Genomic DNA, 22,351 nt, shown 5'->3' with positions numbered 1-22,351 from the left:
TGTGTGAGTGTGTGTGTGTGTGTGTATGTGTGTGTGTGTGTGAGTATGTGTGTGTGTGTGTGTATGTGTGTGTGTGTGTGAGTGTGTGTGTGTGTGTGTGTATGTGTGTATGTGTGTGTGTGTGTGTATGTGTGTGTGTGTGTGTGTGTGTGTGTGTGTGTGTGTGTGTATGCCAAATGTTCCCTAGATTTTGGCAGATTCAGAATGTGATTCCTCCATGACAGCAGCACGGGAAAGCTTGTACAGCCTCCTTTCACCTATGTGAAAGGCTTTCTTTCAGTGGTTTTTAGTTTTTATATTCATAAATAAAGCTGCTATAAACTACAGTTTCATTTGAAATGTGTGGTTACAGTAGATGCATCCCTTAGAATGAAAACTACCCACATTTGTTACCCCACCCCCACCATTGACTCATTGCTCATCTGTGCAGGAGAATATTCCTGTACAGCACCTGTTACCATCAAGTTCTTGGTTTCATGGAGCTTTCTAGTCTGATCTGGAAAGAGCCTGGGTTATGATTAAGATGTGTACACACACAAAAACCCCCCACATAAACCTACATGTGAATGCTTGTAAAAACTTTTGGATACTGCAGTTAATGAAGATTAATAGTGCTTACTGTGTTATGTGTTAACTATGAAATGATACCCACAAGCTACTGTTTTGAATGCCTGGTCCACAGCACATGGTATGATTTGGAGAAGGTTGTAGAAACTTTAGTAAGTGGTACCATGCTGGAGGAAGTAGTCTGTGTGGGGCTCCAGGGGTGTGTCCTCTGGCTGATGCTTGCTTCACTCTGCTTCTGAGCTTGCTGTGATGTGGCTTGAGCAGCCCCACCATGCTGGCCTACCATGAGCTGCCCACCATGAAAATAAACACTTCCTCACTTAAATGGTCTATATCACAACAACAGAAAAGTAACTAAGAGAAAACTGGTTTTAGGCACTCATTTCTGTGAACTTGAGATGGTGTGATTCTGAGACTGTGTGGGTCTAAGTCTGTTTTTCGGGAGGAATTGGGAGAATTTGGAAGAGCTTTGAGAAAGCCTGCAATCCTGAGAGCAGCTGAATAGGTGAATCCAGGGGGAGTCCAGACAGCCAGAATGAGGTGAGAGTGGGGACTGCAGAGAGACTGCAGCAAGTGCTTTGGCAGGGATTTCTCTGCACCATGCCCGTGTCCTGAAATGTTGTGGAAGATGAGTTGGAATGTAATGGACTAATTAATTTGGCAGAGGAAATTTCCCATCAGCACAGAAGTCAGGCTGTGGCATACATATTGCCAGCTGCTTTTAGTTGTACAAGTTTCCAGAACCCTAAAATCCTCCTCCTGTCTGCCTGTGTTCGAGCGTCAGTGCAGGTCCTCCATGCAGCCTCTGCCTCCCCAGTGTGCTCCGCTAACTGTTCCTGAAGAAGAGCTTCCTATCTTCCAGAGCTCACAGCAGCAGGCCAGTATCTGGATCAAAGATGGGCCCGTGGGCTAGCACTGAACCCACCCTGGGACATGATGGTGACCAGAGCAGTAGTGGAGTTATGGACCAAACTTGTGCAATAGATAGATCATTGTTTGAACTGTTGAGATCTTCCTGCTACCAGCACAACCTGCTCTGCTTTAAAGCACCACACAGTGTCTGCACGTGTTGTAAAACCCAGTGCATACTATGGCCAAACAGAGAGCGGTTAACTCTTTTGTAAGAAAAGTAGCTTGCAGGTTGGGAGGATGTGTAGTCAAAGCTGAGATGTGACCTAAGAGTTTTGTTGAGCCTCCTTTAGCACAGGTAAGAACCAAGCTACCAATGCCATCTCTGGATGAACCTGGAAGTATCTCTGTTTCTCCTTTGAGTGTCATGATGTCATGTTGATGGGAAATCTCTAGGTTTCCTCTGCCTCTGACCCTAGTAATCCCAGCTATTTGATGGTTGTGTGGCTCAGAGTTATGAGAAGAGTTGAGTTTCACTGTACCCTTCTGTTTTCCCAAGATCTTTACTAGTTATAACAGGATGATAACTCACAGAGAATGAAGAGAATCCACTTTAAATGTTTGGTTTGATGGGTATGGCCATGGCCACAGGAAAATTTAGAGCATTTCATCACTCCAGGAGTTTCCCCTGCCCCTGACAGTCTGAACACAGGCTATCATTGTTGGGTAGTATGGTTTGGTTTGATTTTTAAATGCTGTAGAATATGATCCCCTGTTCTACCATTCTTATCAATGGAATAACAGCACTTATAGCCTTTATATCTGATTTTTTTTTACTCATCATGAGGCTTTGGAAATCCATCAGTGTGACTGTGTTTATTCTAAATAGTCTATAACATTGTGTGAACAATCACAATTGTCTTATTCATTCATCCCATATGGAATATCTCACATGTTCTGTCTCATGTCACCATAGGCGAGGCCGCAGAGAATTTTCCTCTGTACAGTCCATCTCTTTACATCTGCATTTGAGTAGGCACTTCACAATACCATTGCCATCGTTATGGTAAATACAACTTCCACTCTGTGAGCACTTACCAGACTGCTTCCCACAGTGCCTTTAGCATTTGCCATGTCCACCAGCAGTCAAGCGAGCCATAAGCTGCAAACATTGCCTGAATGTATTTGCTCATCATTTTCTTTTGCTTTGTTTGGCTTTCAGCCTTGTGTAGGTGTGTACTGGTTCTCCTTGTGGCTTTACCTTGTGGCTTTAGCTTACATAGTCTGGTGACAAATGGTGTTGCATGCTTTTCTATATTCTCACTAGCATTTTATATGTTGTGAACACTGTTTTAAAACATTATTGCCACCTTAAACTCTTTTTCCATAATTGAGGTGTGAGAGTTCTTGTCTGTTCCGTTAGCATGACCAGTGTCAAAGCAGATACTGCAGGTTTGTCCCCCAGTCTGTGGCAGGACAGATACCGCAGGTATGACCCCCAGTCTGTGGTGGGACATTCTTACTGACTTTGATGCTATGTTTTCAAGATGAGGTTTTAATTGTTAGTAAACCTTAACTCATCATTCTGTGCGTGGTTATTGTTTTATTATGTCTTGTTTTAGAAATTTCTGATTACCCCACAGTCCCCAAAACGTGATCTTGTAGCCTCACAGTGGTGGTAGTCCTATTATGAGCCATTTCCTGTTAACTTTGCCTGTAGCTGGGATGGGGGCTGGGGCGTTTTACCTGACTATTTCTCTGTCATGGTTGAAGACACCCTTTGTAGTCACTGATCCCTTGTCATGTTTTCTTCTAACCGCGTATGTGTGACACAATGATATAAATATCTTTTTTCTCTCTTTTAGGTTTTTAATTTATTTTATGTGTATGGTGCGTCTGTGTATTGTGTGCATACATGTCTGTAGAGGCCTGAAGAAGGTGTTGGATGCTCTGAACTGCAAGCTACAGTTGTTAGCCGTAGTGTGGTTGTGGGAACCAAACCTGAGTCCTCAAGGCCTGAGCGTAGGAGCTGTGGTACCCCAGCCTGTGCTGTCCTGTGGTCAGGGGTCACTGTCCACTTGGTGAGAGTGAGGTGGCTTTGCTAGCCTTCGTCTCTGTCAGTTCCTACACAGCAGACTGCCCTGTACGCTGGGCAGTCTCTCCAGCCCCAACTGCAGAACTTTCTGACATATTCTACCATATTAGTCGGATTCTTACATTATTATTAATGTGGCCTTTGGTTTTCATATCAACGGGTGTTAACCCTCACACACTCTGATTTTTTTCCAATGGTTTTCCTAGTACAGATTCTCATAAATTTTAGAATTAATATAGCTACTTTTACTTCAAATACTTTTAGGACTGCATTGGCTCAGTAGTTCCATTTGGAGATGATTGACAAATCAAAAAAAAAAAATGTGTGCCTTTTTCCATAGGGCTCTCTTACCTCCACGGCAGTATTTTATAGATCTGACTTTGTTATAGTTGTGTATCTGTGCGTGTGTGAGGAAAAGAAGGGGTGAGTATGCACGCGAGGAAGGGACAACTTTCAGGAGCCAATGCTCTCCTTCCACAGTGAGATATGAGGCTCTCGCTCAAGTGGCCAGGCTGGCATGGCAGTGTGGCAAGCACCTTTGCCCACTCAGTCGTTTCTTTGGCTATATAGTTTTTCTATAGTATTTGTACTAAATTCAGCAGTCTTTCTCATAGATGAGTATGTATTGATTTTCTATTTTAATTGTTTGGCAGAAGATTTTATTTTTGTGTTGACTCTGTATTCGCAACTCTGCTGGCTCTGCCTGTCAACAACAGTAGTGTGGCCTCTATGGGGTGAAGCACAGATATCGTATGCACACAGCCTCGCCTTCTGTAGATCTCTAGAGCTTTCCTCTGCTTGACTGGCTGCACTGGCTAGAGCTTCTAGTGGAATGTTGGTGCTTTGTTCCTGGTTGTCAAGGAAAAGCAGTAGGTGTTTTACCATTTGTACATGGCACTAAGCTGTAAAGGGCTTGTTATTGGTGGTGGTGGTTTGTGTGTATTAGTATATATTTTATGTATGTATTTGTGGGTACACTTTCCTGTGTGTGCATGTGTGTCTCTGGGTGCACCCTGTGTGTGTGCATGTGTGTCTGTGGGTGCCCCCTCCTGTGTGTGTACATGTGTGTCTGTGGGTACACTTTCCTGTGTGTGCATGTGTGTCTCTGGGTGCACCCTCCTGTGTGTGTGCAAGTGTGTCTGTGGGTGCCCCCTCCTGTGTGTGTGCATGTGTGCCTGTGGGTACACTTTCCTGTGTGTGCATGTGTGTCTCTGGGTGCACCCTCCTGTGTGTGTGCAAGTGTGTCTGTGGGTTCCCCCTCCTGTGTGTGTGCATGTGTGTCTGTGGGTGCCCCCTCCTGTGTGTGTGCAAGTGTGTCTGTGGGTGCCCCCTCCTGTGTGTGTGCATGTGTGTCTGTGGGTGCCCCCTCCTGTGTGTGTGCAAGTGTGTCTGTGGGTGCCCCCTCCTGTGTGTGTGCATGTGTGCCTGTGGGTACACTTTCCTGTGTGTGCATGTGTGTCTCTGGGTGCACCCTCCTGTGTGTGTGCAAGTGTGTCTGTGGGTGCCCCCTCCTGTGTGTGTGCATGTGTGTCTGTGGGTGCCCCCTCCTGTGTGTGTGCAAGTGTGTCTGTGGGTGCCCCCTCCTGTGTGTGTGCATGTGTGCCTGTGGGTACACTTTCCTGTGTGTGCATGTGTGTCTGTGGGTGCCCCCTCCTGTGTGTGTGCATGTGTGTCTGTGGGTGCCCCCTCCTGTGTGTGTGCATGTGTGTCTGTGGGTGCCCCCTCCTGTGTGTGTGCATGTGTGTCTGTGGGTGCCCCCTCCTGTGTGTGTGCATGTGTGTCTGTGGGTCCACCCTTCTGTGTGTGAGAATGTGGAGGCCAAAAGTCAACACAAAGAACTCTTTCTCCTTCATTCTCTATCTTGGTCTTGGAGGCAGGGTCTCTCGTGGAACCTGTAGCTCACTGTTGTAGCTAGACTTGGGGTCAGTCAGCAAGCCCAGGCTTCATCCTGCACCTTAGGTGTTGGAGTTAAGATATGCATAGCCATGGGGTGCTGGAGATCTGCACATGTCCTCACAGCAATTTCTTTCTCTACTGAGCCATCTCCCCAGGTCCTCTAGCTTCTCTTCTTTCCCCTGACACTAAGCTACAACCTAGATGTGCTGTTTAAACTGAAAATATTTCCTTCTGTTTGTAGTTTGCTGAGGGTTTCCATAATGAGTTGAGTATTCCGTGTCAAAACTCTTCTGCATATATGGATGTAATATGTCATTTGTCTCCTGAGAACAGTGTGTTGTGTGATATCAACTTTCTCCTGTAAAACCAGCTTTGCATTCCTGGAATACACGTCACTTGGCTTACAGTATATTTCAGTTGCTTTCAGGAGACGCATCTGCAGAGTGTTAGTAATAGTTTCCATTGTATGGGATCTCTGGGTGAGGATTGCAGGTCAGCATGGTCAGAATTTAGGGGATTTCAGTCTCACATAAATAACAAGGAGCACAGGTGGCAGGCATCGGTTATGTTATTTCTCTCGTACAGGTAGCAGGCTCGGAACAATGGATGCATTCCATCCTTCTCCCATGTGCTCCTTCTCCTAACTTTCCACTGTGGCCGCCAGGGTTTCAGATTTAGACCTCTGAATCCATAAGGCTGTTTGCTTAATTTATGGCACTGAGCTCCTTGAAGTGTGTGATGATCTTGTGGCTCACAGAAAATATACATCTATTTATGGTGAAACACACACTCTGCTGGACATGTGATGAACATGGAAAAACATACATCTGTCCTACAGTTAGACATGTGCACACTCCTGCAGTGAGAGGGCTCATCTGAACTAACTCAGACATGTGCTATTAATCTTTGTGTTGAGTTCCGTTCTTTAAGCTACCTTTATGTCCTTTCCTCTCTGAATTATTTCAGTGTGATCAAAGCCACATCCATCATTAGATTTTACACTAGCTAGTTTCTCTTTTGGCAGCCTACCTTAGTTCCTAGTTAAATTTACCCTAGTTAAATGTCATCCACAAATCAAGTTAATGATGGTGCAACACGTGTCAAGTTTACAAAATGGTGATACTCTGTTTTGTGCTTCATCATGGTATGTTATAGACAGCTCTGAGCAAGACTTACAAGTAACATATACTAGAAAGCCTTGGCTCTTCTGTTTCATTCACAAGAATGCTGTATTTACTCCCCGGTAGACAGACACCACCTCAGGTATGCTGATCCCACTGGCCCTGCTCCTCTATCCATGGTGCGGGCATCTTTGCCTGGTTCTCATTCATTCTCTCTTCCTTTGTGGGCACCCATGTTAGTGCATGCAGTGTGCATCCTTTCTCTCTAGGGAAGGTTGGGTATCTACTGTCAAGGCTTGAGGCTCTGGATGGCTCGTTCTTCTTCACTCAGTATCAAGTTTATCATGGTACAGTGTCCTCTGTAGGTCGGATTTGTTGATTCTTTGGGTTGTGCATTTCCATCTTAGTGCAGCACGGTTTCCACTATTTTGCATCTGGGCACAGGCTTGTGCACTTCCTTGTGGCTGTGAGCAGAGATGCTCACAGTGAGCAGACGTCTAGCATCTTCAAGGTAAACCTCTGTGTGCTTTAAAGCTTTTGGAGCCTTAAAATACCCATGCTTTATCTAAAAGATCACATTCAGAAGTGTGGTAGAAATTGCCATTAATTATAAAGCCCAGCACCTGTGAGTCTATTTTTATACTGTCCTTTTCCTTTTCTACTAATGACTCTGCAGGTGTGGGTGGCTTTCTTGCACCTGCTGAGCGCCAGGCTGCCAGGGAGAGAGCCAGCTAAGGTATCTGAAGAGCAAGCAAAGTGATGCACATCCATTTCTATTTAAAGAAATTCGTTACTTCAGCATATAGCAGGCATTTAAGTGGTTTTAAAAAGTTAACCCAACCCCTTTGCTTTCCCTCGTCCATGTGCCACGAGTTAGCACCCTGTGCTCCAAGCTATCATGAGAACAGCAGTGCCCGAAAGACAGTGGAGAGCGCACAGTCCCTGTGTGCTGCCAGGCATTGTAATTCCTGAATCTTTTTCACTTTTGTGTCAGGACCTAAGATCAGTATGGGATACAAAAAAGTGAATAAATAAACATCTGTGAGGCAGATACCCACTGTTAGCCTGAGACTGTCACAGGGTGGGCTTAGGAAATGGCTCAGTCGGTAAAGTGGGTAAAGTGCTTGCCTTATGTACTGCCTAGTTTTGTGTCAACTTGACACAGGCTGGAGTTATCACAGAAAAAGGAGCTTCAGTTGAGGAAGTGCCTCCATGAGATCCAACTGTAAGGCATTTTCTCAATTAGTGATCAAGGGGGAAAGGCCTCTTGTGGGCGGGACCATCTCTGGACTGGTAGTCTTGGTTCTATAAGAAAGCAGGCTGAGGAAGCCAGGGAAAGCAAGCCAGTAAAGAACATCCCTCCATGGCCTCTGCATCAGCTCCTGCTCCCTGACCTGCTTGAGTTCCAGTCCTGACTTCCTTTGGTGATGAACAGCAGTATGGAAGTGTAAGCCGAATAAAACCTTTCCTCTCCAACTTGCTTCTTGGTCATGATGTTTGTGCAGGGATAGAAACCCTGACTAAGACACCTTATAAGCTTAAGGATCTGAAAGCAAACCCTGTAGCACATGTGGAAAAGCCAGGTGTGCACATTTCATGCCAGCAGTGGAGAGGTAGAGATGGGGAGAGCCTTGGGGCTCCCTTGTCAGCCAGTGTCACCTACTTGGCAAGCTCCAGGCCAGTGAGCTATACAGCTCAGAAAAGAAAGGTAGACAGAGTCTGAGGAAGACACTGAGGTTATCTTTCACATGTACACACACAGAAGCACACACATGTGCACACACACACACACACACATAAGCAAGTTCACACATTCACTTCCTTACACAGAAATTCATAAGGAGGTTTTTCATCTCATTTTCTTGGAGTACTTGGGGTCAAATCCAGGGTTTCAAGCATGTTGAGCAAGCATCCTGAGCTGTGTCCCTGGCCCACTATCTTTGATTATCTGTAAACACACATGGCCTGATGATTAGGTTGCAATTGAAGGACACAAGCATTCATCCCAATACTATTTTACTTCAGAAAGATAGATGACAGGCAAACTGCTGTCACTAACATTCCGAGGCCCAAACTGAGCTGAAGGTAGGCAGGGGTTGGATTTGACAAGACAGCTAACACAGTGATCTCACAGATGACTACATGTGTATCTTACCATACACCATGCAGAAATGACAGACACATGAGGAAAAGAAGATTCATAGATTTGCAGTGTCTTATGGGAATGTCTGAGTGTAGGTGCTGTGGTACCCCAGTCTGTGCTTTCCTGTGGTCAGTGGTCACTGTCCACTTGGTGAGAGTGAGAAGCCTTTGGAAGCCTTCATCTCTGGAAGCAGACATGCAGATGTGCTGTATGTGACAGGTTGCCACCTCTGCATCTCCCTGCATGCTCCCCTGAGCTTCCAGGCTTTGGGTCATGTCCTGAGAGTGAAGGGGGACAATATCACAAGAAAGGGAGCCTGGTAAAGAGGGGGACGCAGGAGTCATGGGCCACACACGGCCTTGTTAGTGTATGTTGGCCCAAACTACCCAGAAATAAGGAAGGAGAAGAAATGCCATGTGTTGCCCCATCTGTGCACTGGAGATTTGGTGCGATAAGTTATCCTCAACAGATTTGCTGGACCAATAGGCTTTGTGGCTACAGCTTGTAAATGAGAAAGAAAAAAAAAAAAAAACTAGAGAGAAATCAAAGTAGGAGGTAGGTGGTCACAGAACCATCCTGGGATACAGGGGTGCCACCACCTATGAACAGAGCCTGCCAGTAGGGCTCAGACTGCAGCCCTGCTGACCCCACAGAAGGGAATCCTACCATTGCACTGTCAAGACCTCCTTAGCATCCAGAGCCTTCTGGTGCTCACTGTCCCTGTGCATCTTTTAATGGAAGCAGTATAGGTTTAAAGGAAGAGACGGGCCAGCTAGCTTGGGCTATCCTACACTGCATCCTGCAAAATTCATCAAGTATGCTACTTGGCTTTTTGTCAATGTAACAAAACACTGGAGATCAAAGATTTATTCTGGATCAGAGTTTCGGAGATCTCTGGCCATGGTCAAATGGCCCTGCTGCTACGGGACAGGGGTGCCCATTATGGTGGCAGGTGTGTGGAGATTTGCTCACCCATCTTCCTATTACCTCGCAGTCATGCCAGACTGGAAAGAGCCTTCAGCCCATGGGCCTTCCGGGATGCACAGAGTCCAGGCTTTAACAGCATTCTGAGTCAGGCAAAGAGCCAGCCTTTGGGTCCTTTCCTTGCTGTGGAGCTGCTCATTCGTGGGGCCCAGCAGCACCCCAGCGCCCTGTGACTGACATCTTGGGGGTTCATTTAAAAGTAAATGACGTCTGTCCAGTGAGCAGAAAGCATGGTCTTCATGTTTGCTTTGCATCCAGCCCTTGCAGAGCATCTCAGCACAGTTACTTGATTCCTTTTAACTTGTCAAATGACCAGACGACTGTTGATAACACAAAGCGTGTGCCAAGTAAAACAATCTTCCTACCCATCCCCCAGCGGCTGGCCTGGAAGCTGCTTTGAGCCTGAGGTGTGGGTCTGGACAGACACCAGCTTTACCCTGCTTAGGAAGAGCTCTGAATTAGCACAGCTCTGCCAAAGCCTGAACGACTTTCTCATCCCAGGGATGGGTGGGATGCTCTAGGTTCCAGGGCCTTTAAACTAGCCTCTTCTCACCTTTATTCTGATTGATATCTCCCACCTAAGCAGTTGTTGAATGAGCTGTGGGGGCAGAGAGAGCAGGAGAGGGTTCTGATGTTTGATGGTGTCCACTCAGTAGCTCACTGTTGGCTCTCCTAACCATTTCTGCACGCTCGTCTCCTGGGATGTCTTTATTTCTTCATTCTGCTAACCTTTTATGCCCAGATCCTCACTCAAGACCTGCTTCTTGTCAGAAATAGTACAAACAGCTGTGCAGAGGCCCAGGGCACTTGAGATGGCAGGGAGTCCCTGTCTCTGTCTGTGTGCCTGTTTGGTGTGTCAAGAGCAGAGAGCTTGAAGAGCGCTGTGTGTTGGGTCACCGGAGCTGCCCTGCCCTCTGTCTCTTATCCCCTCTGTCCACTCCCTCCCACCTCTTACCCCCTCTCTCCTGTGTTCCCCTGGCCCCTGCCCTGCCCTTGCCCTCTGCCCTCTGGTCCCTGCCCTGCCCCCGGGCCCTTATGCCCTGTCCTTTGCCCCTACCCTGCTTTCTTTGGGGAGGTGTGAACAAATGCCTTTTCACTCACAGGAGATGGGACACCAGCTAGAGGAACAGTTCCACCCATGTCTTTAGATGAGCCTGAGAGTTTATGGGACTTAACTTACAGGAGCATAAGCAGGGAATGACGACAGGAGTTTGGATGGGGGGTACAGAGGAGTAAAATTTCAAAGATAAAAGCCAGGGCTAGAGAGACAGCCCAGCAGTTAAGAGCACTGGCTGCTCTTGCAGGGAATCTGGGTTCATTCAGTTCTCAGCACCCACGTGGGGCCTCATGACTATCTGAAAATTCTAGTTTCAGGGTATTTGGCGCCCTCTACTGACCTCTGAGGGCAGGCCCTTTATGGTGTACATACACTTATGCAGGCAAAAACATTTATACATATAAAATAAATCTAAAGAATTTAAAATATAAAAAGAACTACAAAATATTACCAATGGGTAAAGAGAGAGTGACGAGTGGAAACTCGCTGTTGCTGCTGGTGTTGTGTTCGAGCCCTTCCCGTGAGTTGTTGTTATAAATGAGCATTTGTGCAGCACATTTTCTACTGATCAGAGGGTTCTTATTTTTCTGAGAAGTTTCTTGTGTTGGATTGAGGCTGCTGCACACATAGCTAGCCCTGTAGGAGTCAACTTCCCTTCTCAGGATCCCAGGAATTCAGTTCTGATTTTCACTTTGTTTCAGAAGCCAAGGGGCTGGGCATAGGCTGCTGGGAAACACACCAGGATGTTCTAGTTTTCACAGAATAAAATGGCTCCTCTCCCTGTGCACCGAACTGGAGGCTCCCAAGGCTCCCCATCCCTGCAGTGACAGCACGACCTGCTAGCCAGTGGTCCGGTCCGCAGAGATGACTGCCTCAGAGGTGTTGAACTCAGAGCTGATTTCCTATGGTCACTGTCTTTCTGCCCCTGCCACCTTAACCACTGCGTAAAGCAGACCATTGTGTTGAACACATGTCCTGTGTGTTAGTTTTAGATTTTTCCACCTGAACCCCACGCACACCTTTTCTTCTCTATTTCCTTTCTTTATTATATAATTTTATCAGTTTTACTTTTAAGAAAATGTTTCTGGAGTCTGGTGTGGTGCAGTCACCACAGCCCTTGAGACTTGGCAGCAGGAGGTTCATGAATTTGAGGCCAGTCTGGCTGTATAATAAAACTTCGTCTCTAAAAACAAAGCACCAAACTTAAGAACAGGGGATTCTGCTGATGAAAAATGGCAGTCATGGCGCACAAAGTGCTTCCTTCCCACGGGCAGGTTCCTTCCACCCTTCTCCTCAAATGTGTGCCCTGCTCCTTAGCAGCTTTCCTTGTCAGTAGACAAGACAGCATCTGTGGTGCTGGTGTTGGGAATGAAGTGGGGCTGGAGGCTGTTAGCCAAGCGGCAGTCCAGCCAGGTTACCACAGTCCAGGGCTCTTCCTTCTGGAGTCCAGCTTCTCTGAGCTGTAAGTTGTTTTCTGGGCAAATGGAGAGTCTTGATCAGGTAAGGCAAGGTGCTTGGCAGAGAATAATCCTTTTTTTTATTTGTTTGTTTGTTTGTTTGTTTTTTGAGACAGGGTTTCTCTGTGCAGCCCTGGCTTTGTCCCTTATAAAAGGTGTGTGTGCTGACAAGGCTAAAGATATGGGCAGGCTGATGTCCCTTCCAGATGCTCTGCACCTGAGGGAAGCCAGGCCTGAGGAACTTTGTTTTGTTTTGTTTTGTTTTGTTTTGTTACTTAAACCCATTCCTACCAAGACTCCAGGGGGCACAAACAAGGGTGCAGGTTTGTTAGGTGAGAATGGGTGGGGGTAGGGGTGGTGGCTCCAGCAGCAAACCGCAGAAGGTTCCTTTTCATACACTAGGTTGTTTCTCAGGTAACACTAGGATGAGGTTTTTTTCTCCTTATCACTAACAGGATAAGGGTACAGCCCAGCTCCTCCTCACTGTTGTTTTATCCTTTGTAGGTGATAGCCAGGGTCTTAACTCACATACAGCACATGAAAACATCTGACCAGGGCTGTTTTAGCTTCTGTTTGCCTAAGCATCTGCCAGTGTTCCCAAGGTCAAGGCCATTACATACTCCAAAATCTGGTCACTCCATATCACTGTTAATGTGAGTCTGGCTGGGAGCTGCTAATTTCTAGGTCTTCTGGTTACAGCATGCTCAAATCTAGCACAATGCTGACTTCTGTGCCTACCCCCTTCTCCCAGGAGACATTGTTTATTTCTCCTCTAAAGAATTCATTTTATTTTCCTCCAGCTATCTTTATTCCTGCCAACAGTAGTGTAACTTAAGCTGTTTGTTTCTCTTTAGCTTCCTTACTACCTCTAATTTTTCTTAACCTTTAAAGATTTCCACCTTTTGATGTCCTCTGTCACTCACACTCTCCCCTGCCCCATGTTTGTTCTTTGGTGGTTCAGATATCTGAGGATGTTGAACCTCTTCGTAAGACCCCAGACAATCATGGGTTTGGAGAAAGTCTTTTAGGTTGGGGCTGTGCCTCTATGGGATTCAGTAGAGGCAATGCTCTCTGCCTGATCGTAAATCTCATGTCATATTATGCGGCATTGAAGATGCTAGAGAAGAAGGGCAGTTGTTAAGCGTAGTCTGAAAGGGTACAAGGAGTTTGTGTCCTTAACTGCTGTGTGTGGAGAGAGCAGTGTCAGGTTCAGGCAAGCAAATTTTAACAATGGTCATGTCATGAAAGAAGCCACACCAGACACCTCATGGGTGTAGAGACTCTGAGCATTCATGCTGGCTATGACTCCAGCTGTGGTACAGTTGGGTGGTGGTGGGCAGAGAATGGAGATGGTAAAGAATGCTGGAGCACCAGGCATATTGCTCACCAATGCACAGGTCAAACATTTTGTGGAAGACCTTGGAGCAAGCTTTACTTTTCTACAAAGCACCAAGAGTGCACATGGTATCAGTTTATGACAAGAACTTATTTTCAAATAGTAAAACAAAATCGGCCAGTAATGGTTTTGATGGACCATAACAACTCCTGGCCTGATTAGTCTATGATATGTCAGAGGCCACTAACTCAGTAGTCCCTAAAGTTAACAGAAAGAGTCCAGCATCCTTTAGGATCTAACTTCTCTGCTGGCAACAGGTGGGTAAAACTCTCAACATGAGGTCTTTCTCTTTGCAGCATGCACTCTTGGCTCTGAAGTTCATACTCGCATTTGCCATCCCTGATAAACCACGGCACATCCAACAGAAACTGGCCAGATTGGAATTCGAATCTTTGGAGGCACTCAAGCAACAGGTAAGAGCAGTGTGCCTGGAGACACTGCTGGACTATATTCCTCTAGCACAGGCGCCAAGTCACTGCGTCTCCTTTAGCATGGACTTGTCAGTTAAATGAACACAAAGGAGATGGGATAGCCCAACCCAGATCAGTAATGTCACCAAGGGTGAGGCTAAGCAAGTAGAATAGCTAAGCAATGGGAAATGATAAATACAGGTTTCTAAGAATCACTGCAGAGCCACCCCCACCATGTTCTAACCATGCCTTATATAGAAGCACTGGGGAGGAGAGGCCAGTGAGCAGGATTCCAAATAGTCTCTTACAGAGAGACTGGAGACCTGTGGGCAGAGCCTTAAAGAGTGCTGTGAAGATTGTTTCCTTGTTCTACCAGATGAAAGGGGGGAGAGAGAGAGAGAGAGAGAGAGAGAGAGAGAGAGAGAGAGAGAGAGAGAGAGAGAGAGAGAGAGAGAATGAGAATGAATGAGGATGAATAGGGGGGAGAGTTTACCCTCAGTAGGATTCACCACTGGTGATTTTCTGCCTGTGAGGAGAACAACTAGAAGTCAGTGAGTTTCTAGATGCTCAGAGTGGTTACCTCCATGTGTCAATTTAAGCAACAACACAATGGAGGCAGTGGATTGGGCAGTGTCTTCTTGGGGACCAACTTCAGGTCCAACACCCCCTGCACTACACAGTACTTAGGGAACTAGAGGGGAATCATGAAAAGAATCCACCCTAGCTGACCCTCTAAGAAGTAAGGGTTCTCAGGGCAGTGTTACAGATGGAGACCTCCCCCATGTTAGGAGAGAACTGTGGTTGGATGTGGGGGTTCAACCCAAAAGAGGAGACAAGAGAACCTGGTCTCCAGTCAGCTGGTCTCACTGTACCATGGTAGATGGCAAGACTCAGTTTTGGGATTTGCTAGAGAAATAGGTCCTGAGCCTTGGTCAAGCTCCTAGTGCTCCACAGTGAAACAGCCCTGTGGTGGAGAATGTAGCTCAGAGAACTAAAACAGTCACATACTAAAAGAGGCAGACATACCACGTCTGCAGACAGAGGGGGTTACACACGTAAAGTCCATACGGTAGTTACTGTCATGGCAGGTGGGTTTCTGTGAGCTTTAGGCCATTCTGGACTATGTATGAAGTTCTAAGGCAGCCAGGACTATAGCATAATGAACCCCTCCCCCCCAAAAAGGTAAGGAGGTGGCATATAAGTTCTATATAAAATAATGTTTTCTTCCATGCAAAAATAAGCAGTTTAAATGTTATTGGAAAATTTTCATATACAGAAAAATTATAACATAAAGTCTTTAGATGGTAACTTATTAATATAGCATGGATAATCTGTATGCAAAGTATTTTTAAGGTATCTTAGAATTAGAAAATTCTCTCTTAGGCTAGGGAGATGCTCAGTAGTTAAAGCATGAGGACCAGAGTTCCGACTCCAGCACCCACAGGCAACTGGCCTGCAATTCCAGCTTCAGAAAGCAGAGATAGGCATCCATCTGCAGAGCAAGCTGGGCCTGTAAGCTGGATGGACTGTAGCAAGGGAGCATGGGGTTGACTGGGAGGTCCTGCCTGCCTCTCCATCTGCAGAGCAAGCTGGCCATAGATGGATGGACTGTAGCAAGGGAGCGTGGGGTTGACTGGGAGGTCCTGCCTGCCTCTCCATCTACAGAGCAAGCTGGCCATAGATGGATGGACTGTAGCAAGGGAGCGTGGGGTTGACTGGGAGATTCTGCCTGCCTCAGTGAATAGGAGAGAGGGTGATTCCCAACATTAGCTTTGGGCCTCTGCACATTCCCACAATCCCACAAACACACCCACACAGCCAGACCCACACACGCACATATACACATGTGCCCCCCCACCTCACCTGAAAATAGAAAAAGAAACGGTATTTAGTCTTGGGGAAACTCTGTCAGTCAAATATGCAGGAACAAACGTGGGGAAAGCTCAGCTCCTCCTCACCCTCCCACTGAGCCTCACTGCTGGAGAAGGAGATATCCTGGAAGGTCAGACCACCCTGCTTGTGCCTCTCCACACCTCCACTGGCAAGTGCCTTTCCCAGGGCTTGTGTTTTCTGCCTTCTTTAGCTTGGTGTTCCACCCTGACTTGTAACTAACTGTGGCCTCAACTCCCTGCTCCGCCCTTTGCCATAGAGAGAGAGGCTTCTGGTCACATGTTAAAGCCTCTTGTTGCCCTGCCTCCTCCTCTGTTCCCATCCCAGAGCCAGGCACAGTTGAGCTTAGGCAGTCTCTGCCACTAAGCCTGTCAGGAGATGGCTTGCACTCTGAATGGGGTTGGCCTTTTAACCAGCATACCATAAATCCTGACTTGGAGGCCTGGGTCTGGCCAGCGGGAGGCGCTCAGCACCCTCTGTTGAACCTCCCAGGGACAAACTGTTCTGCAGTGAACTTGGAAGGAAGTGCTAGAAGCAGAGCGCAGCCCCTCACAGTGGGAAACGGGCATTCCTAAGCACACCGGCAAGCTAGATGTGTATGGAAGAGCAGGCAGGTAGACTCATTTGCTTTGCAAAGGGCGTTTGAAATTACTCAGCTCAATTGAGACCTTTAGGAAGAACTTGGGCGGATGCCTGTGTTTCTTTATAAATTGGCTTACTTGGTATCCGGTCATTTTTAAAAGATCCAATTAAACAGAAGGGACTATCCAAGAACCATTTGGTAACTGGAGTCTAGTACCCATCCCAGAGAAGTCAGTAGCCACTTAGCTAGCTACTCCAGGCAGCCTAGCTGCTAAGTCCAGAGCATATATGTGAGCCAGGGAGCAAGGACAGAAGCCTAGAGCCTCCCAGAAAGATAGTAGCCACTGAAATCAGCTCAAAGAACAAGACAAGGGCCCAAATCAGTACAGGATTGTTACCCAGAGGGTTGGTGCTCAGCACTCACCAGCACTGCCTGTCTAGCTGGGATAGCACTCTGGGGAGAGAGCCTGGCCTCTGAGTCATCCTATCCCTCTTCTCCTGGGTCACACAGCTTGTCTACCACACAGGCCGTAAGGTCATGATGAGGATGTACTGGGACAGTGTGCGGAGGGGAGACAGGGATGCTAAGTGGGAACAAGGACCTCCTTTCACCTGAGCACCTTGTATGACAACTGCTTCTGGGTGGGGTCTCAGAGTTCCGATTGCCACAATCAACCACTCTGACTGTAAACAACTTGGGGAAGAAGTTTATTTCAGTTTACAACTCTCAGGTCAAGCTCCATTGCTGACAAAAGTCAAGGCAGGGGCCGTGGATGATTGTTGCCCACTGGCTTGTTGCTAAGGGCGACCCAGCCTGCTTTCTGTAGCACTCAGGACCAATAGCCCGGAGGTGGCACCATCCATATTGAGCTGGGCCCGCCGTAAGTAATCATCGGCCATAAAGTGCACCACAGCTCTGCCCACAGGGCAACCTGGTGGGGCATTTTCTCATTTGAGGTTCCCTCTTCTCAGGTCACTGCAGGTTTTATCAGCCTGACATAAAACTAGCCAACAGAGGCAAGAAGAATTGTGCCTTGGAAGCAACATCCCCTGTCCCCTTGGAAGCAACACCCCCTGTCTCCATGGTCCTCCACAGTTGGAAATTCTAGGTGTTGACTGTGGCAGCTGATGTATCCTGAGGAGAGTATGAGCTGCACATGAGTAAAAGCCCCACCCCCACCCCCCATGGGTGACTCCCAGAGGCCTCTGCGTGGGATCTGTTAGCCATTCCTAGGCCATTTCTCCCACAGTAGCTTTGTCTCAGCTAAGGAGTTAACCTTCTAGATTTTTCTGCCTTAGCTTCTTCAGTACATCTTTTGGGAGCCTGCGCAGCCAGCATGATAAACGTCCTCACAGGTGGCTGGAGAGACAGCTCAGTGGGTGAGAGGGCTTGCTATGCTAGTGACCTGAATTCATATCCAAGTACCCACAGAAGCAAAAGACCCTATGTGGCCATGTCAGGCTTGTATTCCCAGCGCTGTGTGGACATACTGGAGACTCACTGAGGCTCCCTGGCTGCCACCCTAGCTCCAGGTTCAATGGGAAGCATTGCCTGAAGGAGGTAAGGCAGAGAGAAGTGATGATGGAGCAGGACGCTTGATGTCCCCTCCCGCAGCCCCTAACTTCTGTGTAAAGAGAGTGGGGGATGGGGGAGAGGAAGGGAGGAGGAGATGTCTGCTCTGGTAGATGTTGGCTCCTGGCACCTCATCCATTCCTCTGCTGCCCTTTTCTCACTTGGGGTCTCCTGCCACTGTGTAATGGGGCCACTGTCCTTGGTCAGGCTTTTGTCTCCTCTGTGAGCTGTTACGTTCCTAGGTCCAGGTAGTGTCCTACACGGTACAAAGCCTAGCATAAAGTAGTCTCTGGATAAATACCTCAGACTTTGTTGACTCGCACATAGCTCAGAAGCCAGTGTATTAAATAAATGACAAATGATGTCCTTGGACAAAGTGAGAGTCTTAAAATAGACACACAGGCAAAAATGGAGACAAGTCATGTGCCTTCCTGGGATTGCTGGGGGAAGGAATGTGCTGGGGAGCCCTTCAGACGGACCCCAGTCCTGGCTTGGTAAAACTCAGATTTTCTTCCCCCATCAGTAATAAGGAAAGCTTACTAAGTCTGTAGTGTAACCGCAAAGTAAGCCAGATAGAGTGCTTAGCCCTTGTGCTAAAACCTGGCAAATCCTGCCAGGCCACCGTTCGCTCTGTATTTTCCATTCTCTCCAGAGAAGTCTTTAAAGCATGTGAGTCCTTCAAATGTAGCTGCTTTCCCCAGGGAGCAGTCTGTTGGTTGCCACTGACCTCATCTGTTTTCTAACAAACTTTAAAGTCTGTACATCTTGTTTCCCCACCAGATGTAAGAAGCGTGGCAGAGGTGGAAAGCTTTGATACATGTGTTTTATGATGGTAAAAAAGAAATTATTCAAGGAAAAGATGTACCATTGGCATCATCAGTTGAGAGATGGTTTCCTGTAGCTGTTGAGCTTGGAGCTTCCTGGGGAAGAATTACTCCAGACATAGGCTGTGTTATAGTCGGAGGAGGGGCACTGAGTGACGAGCAGCCGGGTCAAAGCCCAGCCTGCATATGTTTTTAAAGCATCAACTGCTAGTCCTTGACTTGTGAATTCCCTCTATTCATTGTATCTGCATATTGGATGTAAGTAGCCACTACTGAATGCTCATCATGCATAGGACACACCTCATTGTTGTTGCAGACAAGGCTCTCAGTGTGCTGTCACCAGTTCACCATTCGGCTGCCTCAGCAGCCAAGGCCGGCTGGGGTTATAGACGGGCTCTGTTGAGACACACCCTGTGAAAAACACATTCTTAAACTTTTAATTGCTAAGATTGGGGATCCTTTAAAACAGAATAAGCTATGCTGTTTTTCCTACTGACTTACATTGCCTGGGGGTCTCAGAGATATGACATGTGCTACCATAGACAAGGGATTGTAACAAATGAAGTGGTTGCAAGACTAGGGAACATGGGGTTCTAGAGAAATCTCTAGGAACTGCACGTTTGCTCATCTCTTTCTCTCAAGATTAGAAAGCAGAACACAGGGAATGTTTGAATTCAACAATTATTTTAAATACCACCTAATTAATAGGAAATAATAATACTAATAATGGTTCTGAAACATAAATAGCAATATTGTAATGCAAAATGAAAACGCAGGTAGTTAAAACTTCTCCCCAAAGATATTCAGTTAGGCCCCTGTGTCCATGGGTTGACTCTGCCCCCGGGCATTGCTCCCTAAGCTGTACTGTTCACACAGCAGTAGGTACTGGCAGTTGACTAAGGGAGGGTGTGTGGGTCAGATGCTGGGTTATTTGTGCAAGGACTCTGGGTCCCTGGAGCCAATCCTTCACTGACCCTGAGTTGCTTGGACCATATATGATGGTTGAAGTTTAAGCATGAAGTAGGTCAAACATTATCTACATTGCAGGAGTGGCAAGTGTTAAGAGCAGAATAGCCCTGCTGCATGATCCTGCTCAGCCCCTGCGTTTACTGTGTAAGAACACGTGTGCCTGTGCTTGTCAGTTGCAAGAGGGACTCCAGTGGTCTGTGCCTGCCAGCATTTATACCTTTGTAGAATCTCTGTGTCCCTGTGGTTCTGTGTACCCAGAACAATACTGCAGCCATGATGGCATGTCTCTTCTAGGCTAGGTTATAAAGACAAAGCCTCTGGCTTCCTGGCTCCTGAATCACTGGCTCTTGGGAAGAGATAGCTGCCAGGTCATAAGGACACTCAGGTAGCAGCAGAGAGCCCCACATGACAAGGAACATGGCCTGCTGCCAACACCACTGAGCGGCTCAGATTCTCTGCACCAGGACTTGGCAACTTTTTCTCTGTAAAGAACAGATAGTAAACAGTCCCAATTGTGTACTCTGCCACAGGTACTGTGTACAAGTACGGCCGTGTACTCCCTGTCACAAGTACTGAGTTCTGTAGACAGTTTGTCAACAGAAAAGAACGGCTCTGTTCCAAAAAACTTCACTTAGAAAGCAGATTGCAAGAGGGTGTATTGAGCTGCAGTTCCCCCCTCAGCCTCAGGCCAGCTTGGAGGCTGCAGTCTGACTCCACTCTGAGGCTTCTCAGAAGCTCTGCTCCAACCAAAGCTGCCCAGCCACTTCCAAATTCCTGACCCACCTTAAGTGTGAGATAGTGATTTGGTAAGCCACTGAATTTTGAAGTGACGTGTTATGCACCAGCAATCCAGAAAAAGAGGCTAGTTGGGTGATCCAAGGCCCAAGTTTTGCCCAAGTTAGCTGTTGACGAAGCTGGACAGTAGGTAGACTGAGGTTCTTTCTCTTTGTAATTAACACAGAAAGGTTTGTCTAAAATCAAACACCCACCCCAGGCCTCTGGCTCTGAGGGCCTCTGTTCTCTTAGCTCCCTTCATAATTTTCATAAAGATTACATAAAGACATGCCATCATTGCTGCATTATCTGAATACACAGAACCAGAGACTCACAGTGGGCAGGGACGCCACAGAAGCATAAATAAAGAGTCACTGATCACAGGGCCAGCGGACATCCTACCAGAGGCTGGGCCTCCTCCCTGGAGTCAAGAGGCGACGGGATCCCTGATGTTTTCTCCACCACTCTGGGCCACCTGAGTCCCTGGCCTCCATCCAGTACAGTTCTTGGGACTTAGACGACACTGTCACTGTTGACCCACCCCTGGAGCCCGCCTCTACCTCTTTGTGCTATACACTAGTCAGAACCAAGAATTGTTCGCTGCTGAAATATGATAACACCTGGGATTTACAGTCCAGTCAGTGTCTCTATAGGTTATGCTCCAGCAGTTCATCTCAGGCAGTCCTCACAGGGCCTGCACATACAGACCTGCCAAGTCTCATTCCAACCTTTATTTCATTCTACGATATTTTATTTGTTTAAAGACAGGGTCTTAATTCTGTAGCCCAGGCTGGCCTTGTCTTTACATCTCCTGTTTCAGCCCCTGAGCACTGGGATTACAGGAGCAATAACTAGCTTTATAGGCAAATAAAGTTCTGCCTATAAAGTATACGAAGTGGATGTTTGAAGTAACCTGTCTGTTGTATGAATCCACATATTCCCCTCCCTAGACTGGGTTGCGAGTGGCTGATGAGTTGTTCTGGTGAGGCTAGGGTCCTGGAGCTGGGTGATTCTGATCCTGTGGTTTCTGGAATGATCATGAGGTAAGATTCAGGCTGTTTCACTGTGACAAGGTTCCTGGACAGGTGACCAGGTGCTCTGGGAAATAACACTGACAGAGAACAGGAAGTGAGTGAGACCATGGGAGAGCAAACATCAGAAACCCGGACCATTTCCTGTGTGTAGGCTGCAGCAGCCCATCCTCCTCCCCCCCCGCACCCCAAAAATCCTCCTCAATGTTGTTCCCGGTTTCAAAGGCGATGGAGAGAAAGCCATTGCCTCCTGGTCACCTGGGAGGTGGTTTGGTCCTACTTTCTTGCTGGCTCTCCACTTAGAGCCCTCAGGGAAGTTCTGCCAGGAAACAGTCACTCTCTAAGGTAGATCTTGACCCCAGGCCTGTGTTGGGGAAAGGCATGGCCTCCTGTGTGTGTTTTGAAAAGTGGGTGGCTGTCTAGAGGCTGTCCACCCCCACTCAGGTGCCTGAGCCTCCCTCCTGCAGGAACATTCACTTGTCTGTCTTTGTTGTCTTGGCAAAAACTGATAGGCATATTGCTAATTTGCAAGTCTGGGTTTCCTGACAACGACAGAAAGCAAACTGGCACATGCCTGAGAGGCAGCTCCCGCCCTGTCTGCTCTCACACGGGGTAGAGATTGTTTTGATTCGAGACAGAGTAAAACTAGATTACTTTTGGAAGGGATGGGGGTACGGAACTAATGTGTTGACTTTTTTCAAGTGTGAACTGTACAAAACTTTTTTTGCACTTA

The 22,351-nt window shown here is 47.2% G+C and overlaps 1 protein-coding gene across 6 annotated transcripts in view; it reads left to right on the top strand.

The window, feature by feature from the left end:
- The window catches only part of Ano10 (anoctamin 10), a 118,571-nt gene that overhangs the window by 78,696 nt on the left and 17,524 nt on the right, over nt 1-22,351 (top strand). For 4 of the 6 annotated variants that reach the window (NM_001271873.1, NM_133979.3, XM_030243941.1 and 1 more), the window contains exon 12: nt 13,862-13,978. In NM_001271873.1, coding sequence (NP_001258802.1) covers nt 13,862-13,978 — 117 coding nt within the window. Of the gene's footprint in view, nt 1-13,861; nt 14,411-22,351 lie in introns of those variants that run through there. The other 2 variants (XM_011242928.3, XM_017313064.2) reach the window with 1 other exon arrangement.

This window comes from Mus musculus, chromosome 9, assembly GCF_000001635.26.
Source record: "Mus musculus strain C57BL/6J chromosome 9, GRCm38.p6 C57BL/6J".
In the NCBI taxonomy this organism is placed as follows: Eukaryota; Metazoa; Chordata; class Mammalia; order Rodentia; family Muridae; genus Mus; species Mus musculus.
This window is presented reverse-complemented; position numbering and strand designations above follow the sequence as displayed.